This window comes from Centruroides sculpturatus, unplaced genomic scaffold (genome assembly GCF_000671375.1).
Source record: "Centruroides sculpturatus isolate CEXI.00-Female unplaced genomic scaffold, Cexi_2.0 scaffold499, whole genome shotgun sequence".
Classification (NCBI taxonomy): Eukaryota; Metazoa; Arthropoda; class Arachnida; order Scorpiones; family Buthidae; genus Centruroides; species Centruroides sculpturatus.
This window is the reverse complement of record NW_019384801.1, coordinates 545,745-555,249: the sequence shown is the minus strand read 5'-3', so window position 1 is coordinate 555,249 and position 9,505 is coordinate 545,745. Positions and strand designations below refer to the sequence as shown.

At 31.7% G+C, this 9,505-nt stretch overlaps 1 protein-coding gene across 1 annotated transcript in view; it reads left to right on the top strand.

Moving 5' to 3' along the window:
• The first annotated feature begins 7,968 nt into the window (after nucleotides 1-7,968).
• Nucleotides 7,969-9,505, top strand: part of LOC111629544 — a 4,990-nt gene continuing 3,453 nt past the window's right edge. Inside the window, exon 1 of the mRNA XM_023373462.1 lies at nucleotides 7,969-9,500. Within this exon, the coding sequence (XP_023229230.1) occupies nucleotides 8,231-9,500 (1,270 nt within the window). The 5' untranslated portion in view covers nucleotides 7,969-8,230. The remainder of the gene's footprint in view (nucleotides 9,501-9,505) is intronic.

Genomic DNA, 9,505 nt, shown 5'->3' with positions numbered 1-9,505 from the left:
ATTTATTTTTAATATATTTAACTCAAAGAAAGAAAAGCTAACTTCATTAGAATTAGAATTCATTTCATGTACGTTTTAAACACTTTACAATGTAATTTGCTACGTTAATTATAGTAACCTTTTCTAACAGTCGAAAATAGTCTTATATGAGAGACAAATTAGAAGAGATAGTAAAATAGTGTTTCTAAACGATAGCTGTTTCATCGAATCCCGTTTACCGGTGCATTATATCAATAGAGTGTAAGATACTTTCGAAATAAAGAAATGTTTCGTATGTCTAAATTAGTGTAACAGCTATTCCTTTTATTGTTTAAAAATCGAAACACTAAAGTATCGTGCGCGTAAAAATCAAAAATTCCGGTTATATCATCGCTTCTGAAAGTGCGATGAGTTTCCATTCACTCTAAAGTGTTGTGACTCAAGGTTTTTTTCAGTAAAATAAAGTGTCTTATCTCTCGTCTTTTAATTTGAAATATCAATTTTATATATCTAGCATATTAAAATTACTGTAAACAAAATTATAGATTTTTGCGGTAAATTTCCTAAAATCATCCTATATCAATAATATTCTTACGTCACATTCCAACGGATTAAATCGTTATTCTAAGAAATATAAAAATAAAAAGAAATTGGCATTGGAAAAGAGTAAACAGGATTTTTACTTTTTGTCTCATTCACTTTGTCTATCATTTTATGTTTTATTTTATAAAAATAAGTTAAAGTAATTTATCGTTTTTTTAGAGCAACGTAAGTATTTGTGCCATTCATAAAATGCTACTCTTGTATATTTAACTAATTTTTATTTTTTAATTTAGATGTGAATTTAACAAACTGTATGGAACTGACTTCGCTGATTCTGTGGAACAAGTAAAAAATGGAGTATGTTAAACAATTCGTATTTGCATAAAGTTTATTATATTCTATTATTTTTAGTTTTAGTGTAACCTAATGAAAATACCTTCTTTAACTTTATCGAAAGAGAAAAAGTAATAATGATAAATTATCGCCGGTTTATTATTAAATAGCGTTATATTTCCACTTATTAAGAGGAAGAAGAATATTATTGCCAATCTTTATATTGTGCAAAAGTAATTAGATTTAATTTGTTACATTTTTTCATTACTGATTTATAAATTTTAAGCGAAAAATTAATTTATCGTGTTTAACTTTATACTGAAATTAAAAATATATATATTTTCTAATTACTTTAACTCGTTACAGTGAGTATACAGTGAGTGATCGGTTAACGAACATAATCCGTTCCAAGACTTTGCTCGATATCCGAATTGTTCGTTAACCGATTATCGATTTACCATAGGTTTTAATGGGAATTTAATTCGTTCTGGAGACCCCATAAATAAATTATATATACTTTCTTACTACGTTTATTTATATGTAATAATAAAAATACATACATACAGTACATAGTGTTGCATTTTTATCAGTCATGTTTTTTTTTTTTTTTTGCTTGAAATGGTTAAAGAATCTGTCTTAATTTCGATTGCTTTACTCTCTTATTCGGGATTTTTCGTAAGTAGTTAATAGCATTGAAATTATAGAAATCATCAAGCCTCAACCTGCTTTGGATGCCATTCTAAGACCGTTGTTCTGACATCCTCCCACTTTTTCAAAGGATCTTTAATAACAGATATCGGCATTAATCCTGTTTTTCAGAAGAAAACATATCTCGCTGAGTTTCTTGGTATTATTCATTCAAGTGTTCTTGTTGTTCTTCTGTCGTCAGGTTTCCGTTTCGGGTTCCATTACGAACTCTTCGATGTTCTTTATTTCTCAGATGTGATTTTTGTTACTCTTTTAGCCGCTCGAGTCTTCTTGATTATACAGTATTTTTCTTAAATAAGAGTAAACTGCGGCCTACTGTAGACCTGTTCACGCCGTACTGCCCAGCAACATTAGGCATCTTCTGCTCACTCTCCACCTTTGCTATTATACTCTCACCTTTCGAAAAGAAAAACAAACGCAAAACTTAACGAGTTCCTTCCCGACATTCTCGCGAATACATAAAAGAATTGTTTTGTCAGAAAAATAAAAGGCTCGAGTTACAACGGAGAGTTTCAAAGTTTTATTTATTCTAAGATACTTTTAAGTTTGTCGAAAAGAGCATTACAACGATAAAATCAGATTTTGAATTAAGAGTTTTAAATATTACAAAGAAAACATAAGTATGAAATCATCTCCTGTTTCTTCTCTGTGCATTTTAACTCGATTAGTAGGTAGTGTATATCTTTAAAGGCTGTTTCAATACAATTTGTTCACTCGAACATATGTTTCAGCGATTAGTGAGATGCCCACGAAAGAAATTTTATGTTTTTTTTTGAAAAATGACAATACCCAAGAACACTGCACGGTGCCAAAAGAAGCAGTTGTTTCATTGCGAAGCTGTAACTAACTACGATGTTCGGTAATTGTCCCCCTAATGTGTCTTATAATGTAAGAGAAAACTGTAGTATTTCTCGGAAGTCACATTATTTCAGTTCAAAAATTTTCTCTGAAAAGAGGTCAATAAATATGGGGCACGACTAGATTGCTAAAGGAAATTGTACAGCAGCAACTCTACTAATTTCAAGGTAGAAAGTGTATATTTTACATTAAATAAATAAAAAAATATGATAAAATTTGCAGCCTCGCATTATGGCAATGTTAAAATAAACATTTTCTCCTCAAACCTAAATTATTTTTATTTGTTCTTTACGAATGCATTAGCAGAAACATAATTACTATCACTTCGTAAACTATCAATATTACGTTTTAACAGGACGCCGACATAGTTGATCAGCAACAGATTATTACTGCTAATATAAGTGATGTTGTAGAGTTTACTCCAATTAACATATTTTTACCTTTACATTTCGTCATTAAAAACAAGAATTCAGAACTTTCCTGGAAATCACTAATTTCTCCTTTCTCTTTTTGGGTAAGTAACGCTTAAATATTTAATTGATACAAAATTTTAAATGTTATTTCAAACACAGAAAAACCTTTCATATAAAGGTGTGGCTGGTGATTTTCTTCTGTACTTTGGTGGCTGGAATACTCATATTTATAATACTCAGTTATGACAAATCACCACAAGACAATTACAAGGGTTGGAATAAAAAAATATTCGTTTGGTTTCTGTTCGGAAGTTTTCTCAATCAAGGTAAGTATCAACGTATAACAAGACAATACTTTCATTTAAAAACTGTATTTGTTGAACATTCTTTCTTTCGTTTTTATTTCAGGAGTCGATTTGAACGTCGTTAGACGCTCACCCTCCAGAGTGGCCTTGGTCTTCTGGATGCTTCCCGTTTTGATCATATGTTGGGCTTATGCTGGAACGTTAACTTCATTTATGATTAACAAGGAAAAACAGTCATTGCCGAGAACGTTTGAAGAATTAGCATCAGCTGTCCAAAAAGGAGAATTTACTTGTACTGCACCTAACTACCCATATGTGATTAACATCTTTAAGGTGAGTTGTTCGTAAATTCATAAGATAATATTTCACGTAAAATATTTCAAATCTTTTTATAAATACAGTAAATCCGTCAAGTGTACTGACAAATATTTAGGTAGCGTTATCGAAGTTGTGGGTTCTCCGAATCTTTAAAAGTGCGTCAATTAAAAATTCAGAAATCTAAAGTTGTTTTCATATCAACTATTTATTTTTATTGTCTAATTTGAAAGTAACATATTATTTCACAAAGGTGATATTTGTCTTGAAAGAAACGAGAAACATTAATAATTTTAATGATGTATCTTTTATATGAGTATCTTTTTTTAATTTGTTTTGTTTTATTTTCATTCTGTCATCTATTTGTTTCCTTATTAAGGTATCATTTTAACAAGTTAATTATCCAATTTGACAAACACTTTTTTGCTATAAATGCAACAAATCTGCTGAAAATTTTGAAGCAAATCTTAGTTCTAATTTTCACTTTCGCTTTGATAATAACAATTCTTAATTTGGTCACTTATCCTTTAACACAAAACAATCAAGGAGAACCGCTCCCTTTTACTATAGAGTGTTAAACATAGTTAAGTAAATACGTAATATCTATTGTGAAATTACGTGACCCAGAAAGATATTTCAGGAAGAATTGTAATCAGTGAAAGAAAGTAAGGTTAGGTCTGATGGTTGCTAATACAATTGCTACGTATGGAGAAAGAAGACAGAAAATTTTTTCAAACAATCAATGGGTACGGGTTCCGTGATGGTCTCGATTGATTTAGCTCTTAGTAGTGCGATGGAAAACGGTTATTTCCTTTCTTGAAATAAACAAGATTCTAAGAACACACCCATTAGCTTGAAATGAATCTACTTTTCTTTGTAGCAAAACTTAGGGGTCATTTATGACAAGACAAATTCTATTCCTATGAAATATAGGTGGATATTTCTGGTGAGGTCAGTAGAGGCAAATAAAACGCAGTTTGATAACACTATTGACCCGAAAACTTAAATCATTGAAAAACGGAATAAATTCCTCTAAATTTTCTTCTAAATTTCAGAGGGAAACAGAGTCGCGTACGAGTTTTAAAACATTAAAGTCACGTTGGGTTTCACTACTCTTCAAGAACTAACTCGGAAAGGAGAATCTAGTCAATTATGTAGAAGTGAAAAAATGTGTTTAGCTTGTTTTATGAAATCGTTTTTTTTTTTTAATGCCAGTAATGCATTTGAAATATTGTTTGGTGACTGCAGTGGCGTAGCGTGTGTATCAACCACCCGGGGTGGAGAAAACTTTCGCCGTCCCCTTAATTAGGTATCTCAATTTAATTAAAAGACTAAAATTCAGTTTCGTCAGAGAATAAGTAATGAAAAATTCCGTGCTCATTTCAATCGGTCCGAATCGTAAGTACGACAAAAATATGAAATAAAATGGTTCAAATTTTTACAAGGTATTATTATTATTTATTGTGAAATTTTGACGCCCCCTATAAGTGCCGCCCGGGGCGGAAGGGGAGCTCCATTACGCTACGCCACTGGGTGAATGTATAAAACAATTTATATTAAACTTTTAAATAACCTTTATTTTCAGAATTCAAAACTAAGTTATTTGAAAATATTATATAAAGAGATTTCAAGCAATGATATCATACGTACACACGATTTGTTTTTGAACGGTAACGACGAATCCTTCGATTACACTCGTGTTGCATACATTACTAATATGGCTTCCATGAAAATTTCCGATTACGAAATCGCCATGGATGCGACAGTGTCTGACGATGTATTACTTTCCATGCCGTCGGCATTCGTTATGAGAAAAGGATTTCACCATAAAGAATATTTCAACACAATGTAAGTTGTATTTTAAATATACGAATTCTTAGATTAAAAATTTCGTAATTACGCTTCATATTTATTTCAGAATGTACAATTTATTCGAAAGAGGTATTCAAAATCATTATACAGAAGTTGACTCGTGGAACCATCCGCTTATGAAATGTATTAAAAAGAGAGCTGCTATGAGTAAAGAAACTGAGTCTGATGTTGACCCCTTGATTTTAAAGAATTTTTATGGAACCTTCGCAATTCTTGTTATCGGTTACCTTCTGTCTTTTGCTTGCTTCCTTGTCGAATTATAATTGGAAAAACGATGAAAAGATTCCAAATTTTAATTTTACGTAATTATATCTTTTACTGTTGTCGTTCAAAATGTTTTCTTTCGTGTTAAATATATAATTTATTAATCCATAATATTCCCTTTATTCTTTATTTTTTCTTTTTCCGTATAATCGAACCTTTGATTTATCGAAAGCTTTACATTTGGTTTTAGATATTCTATAATTTTTTATTAAGTAAAAAATTACATTTCGCTGTTTTGTAATTTTATATTTTCTAAACTGTCGTAATAAAAATATCTTATAAAATAAAACTCTTCAGCTGTAAGCTGAATCCCAATGTTATATTTTAAAAATGATTACAAATTATTTATTAGAGTAGGTACAAATTACACAAAATGATATTCGAATCAATAATTAATATTAATTTTCACAAACATAATTTTATATTCACGATTTTTATCTTATAATTCTACTAATATAATTGATTTTAGTTTACTTTTCATTGACTATATTTTGATAATATTCGAATTAATAATTAATATTAATTTTCATAAACATAATTTTATATTCACGATTTTTATCCTATAATTCTACTAATATAATTGATTATAGTTTACTTTTCATAGACTATATCCTGAGCATCGACGTCTTCATTACTCCTTTGGAATTTTGTTATAATAATTAACTATTTATAATTTTTATCATTCACTTTGTTCAGAGTAGAGAAGTGCGTAAATTCATTTCAATGTCGATAATAAACGTGTTGAATTTTAGAATTTAAGATGCGGTTAAAAGCTAAATTTATTATCACTGAACGATATGTTTAAATATCTAATCACTAGTTCGCATTGTTTATAATCAACAGAAAGTGTGTTGTTGTTCAAAAATTGCAATCGCAGCTACATGGTTCGATATTAGTTGTAAGATGCTTTTAATATGCGATTTGTTAGAAAGATTTTTAAGAGTAAAATTTTCCTGTTTTCTCACTTCTCCTGTCAAATATTACATTATAATAGCACGAAATAAAATGATTTGTTATTTATAATAAATTGCATTTATACACGTACCCACCTCTATATTTATAAACGTAGACAGCTTATATGTAGTGCGACAGAACGTGGGCAGTTTGGCCGTTTATTTTGATCAAATGAAATACGTAGAATATTTCTTTAATAGATGAAAACAGCCTTAAAATAATTTTTTATAAAAACAACAATAATATAAAAACGGGAAGGGTTTGTATTCGCCTTTATATTTTATTTTGGTCATGGAAAAAATCAGTCATACTGGAATGGTGCCGTTAAATATATTTCTAGTTTATTCAGAACGCAAAACGATAAGTGCTTTTTTGTAGTAAGATTCACAATACACACACACACACACACACATACAGGTTGTATCAGAATGACGTTTTAAGAATTTGCGGAATTTTAAAGGATGAAATTTTGAACGCTTTGATATCAGGAACCTATAGCCGGAAATTTGAACTGTGTCTACAGCAGTAGGAAATGCTTGCCCGCTCTTCACTTTGGTAGCTACCCTTCCGTCCATTGACGTTATGTTATTGCTACAGATGAAAGACTGTAAACACACAACTAAAGTGGGCTAACTGTGCCTGTGTACCGGACATTGTGTACTTAGTGGTTTTCGTCCTTCAGGTCACCCCTTACATTCACAGGCTCTGTGCTGTAAACACACAACTAGTCAACGTGAGTCCCTTGTGTAGGCCACACCCGTAGGAACAGTTTATGAGGTTACGGAGCTATTCTTTACAGCATTTAATACCATCAGAGAGGAGCGTGGCATCTTACAGAGGGTCGAAAAAACATGGTTTGTCCTTGCACATTATGTAACGAAGTTGGTGGTCGTAACATTGAACATTTACTGTAAAGTAGTGCAGCCACTGATTCGATATAAAGTTTGATTGTACTCTATTCTTTTGTATATAAAACTTGTCATAAGTACTGTATTCTGCTGTTTCATTCAGCATATCGACTGCATTAGACATGCAAAATGCTGTAGAATCTTTATATAACATTTTTGGCTATAGGTACCTCATATCAAAACGTTTAAAATTTCATTCTTTACAATTCTCCAAAGTTTTAAAATAACATTCTGTATATTATATATACATTATAGCCAGTGCCGCCCGGCAAGACCCTAATACTTTTTTGCTTTTTGTCAGCATTATAACTTTTATTATCTTATACAATTTCTGTAATAACTCAGGATATAATTCTTCAATTGAAGTTTTCGACTATTTACAAAAATATTAAATTTTCGAGTCTATCACAATCCTTTGTCATACAGCACCAGAAGTAACAGTTAACATGTGTTAGCGCCTCAAGCGCCACCGTATTTTTGTCATAAAAAAAAAGAAAAAAAAAATTTTGTGAACGAGAGTAGTTCTGTAACGGTCATTTGTAGCAGCCATTTTGTACCAGTGTTTCATTCCGCATTAAACGTTATTTTTTGCAAAACCGCAGTACTTTCATATTTTTACAGTCCATTAAAGATCGACAAACATCTGGTCCGTCGAGGCGGATCAAGAAGAAAAGAGAGACAACTTCGCAAGCAAATAAGATTGGGTCAAACTTCATTAAGTCACCTATCCAAGGTAGGAGGAATTTACCTGTCCGTTATACGTGGTAGACAGTTTAAAATGGATCAACTCGAGAAATTAAAGAAAAAGCGCGCTTCGATAAGAGCTAGTGTGACGAAATTAATTAGTAAAATCGATAGTTTAATTGAAAGCGACGATAGAGAGACAGAAACTCATCTAGAAATACTGGATCAGTTGAGTCGAAAGGAAGAGTCATTGAGAACCTTAAACGGGGAGATTGAGGGTTTCATTACTAGCCCAACTGATTATGACACTGAGATAGTCAATAGTGAAGAATATGAGGACAAAATTATAAGTTGTAAATTTAAGATCCAGTCTCGTATTAAACGATTAGAAGCAGATTCGTCCGTGGTCACGGTGACTCAGGGCCCCGTAGTTCGAAATAATTCCGCTAATATTAAGTTGCCGGAGATTCCTCTACCGAAATTCTCTGGAAAATATGAAGAATGGAGTAACTTTAAAATGCAATTTGATAATATCATTTCGTCAAACGAGCAACTGTCGGCAGAACAAAAACTACATTATTTGAAGGCTGCTCTCGTAGGGGAAGCTAAGAGTTTAGAAACGTTAAACGATTCGTTTGCTTCATTGTTTCAAGCGCTACAAGAAAGGTACGAAAATAAGAAATTAATAGTAGAAACCCATGTTAATGCGATTCTGGACTCTGTAAAATTACCTTATGAGTCAGCAAGGGGTTTGAGGAGTTTAATTGATAGCATCAATAGAAATATGCGAGCACTAAAAGTCCTAGGATATGAAAGGAATGAGCTTTCTGATATCTTAATTTTAAATATCGTACTTCAGAAGCTGGATAAGGAGACTCTAAAACAGTATGAGTTCAGTATCAGTTCGAATGACGTTCCTAAACTAGATAATTTGATTTCATTTTTGGAAAAGCGTTCTCAGATTTTAGAAAACATTAATAAGACCACGTTCGTGAAACCAAGGTGTAGTCAAGATAGAGTTAAACCGAAAAGCTTGTTTGTGAAATGTAACAATTCTATGTCTCATTGTATTTTATGTAAGCAAAATCATCCTGTTTACACTTGTGATTCCTTTTTACGGCTTGAAGCCTCCCAAAGAAACGATGTGGTGGCCAAAAACAACCTCTGTTTCAATTGCTTAAGTGATCGGCATAAGTTATCCAGTTGCAACTCTAAGAGCTGCTGTAAGATATGCCGAAAGCGACATAATACATTACTGCATCGAGAGAAACAAGCTATGATTGGTTCAAATGTGCCAGTGGTCGACAGCAAACCGACTCCAATCAAGCAGGACCTTAATCCCGACGCAATAGAGTTTCGTGAAGGTATA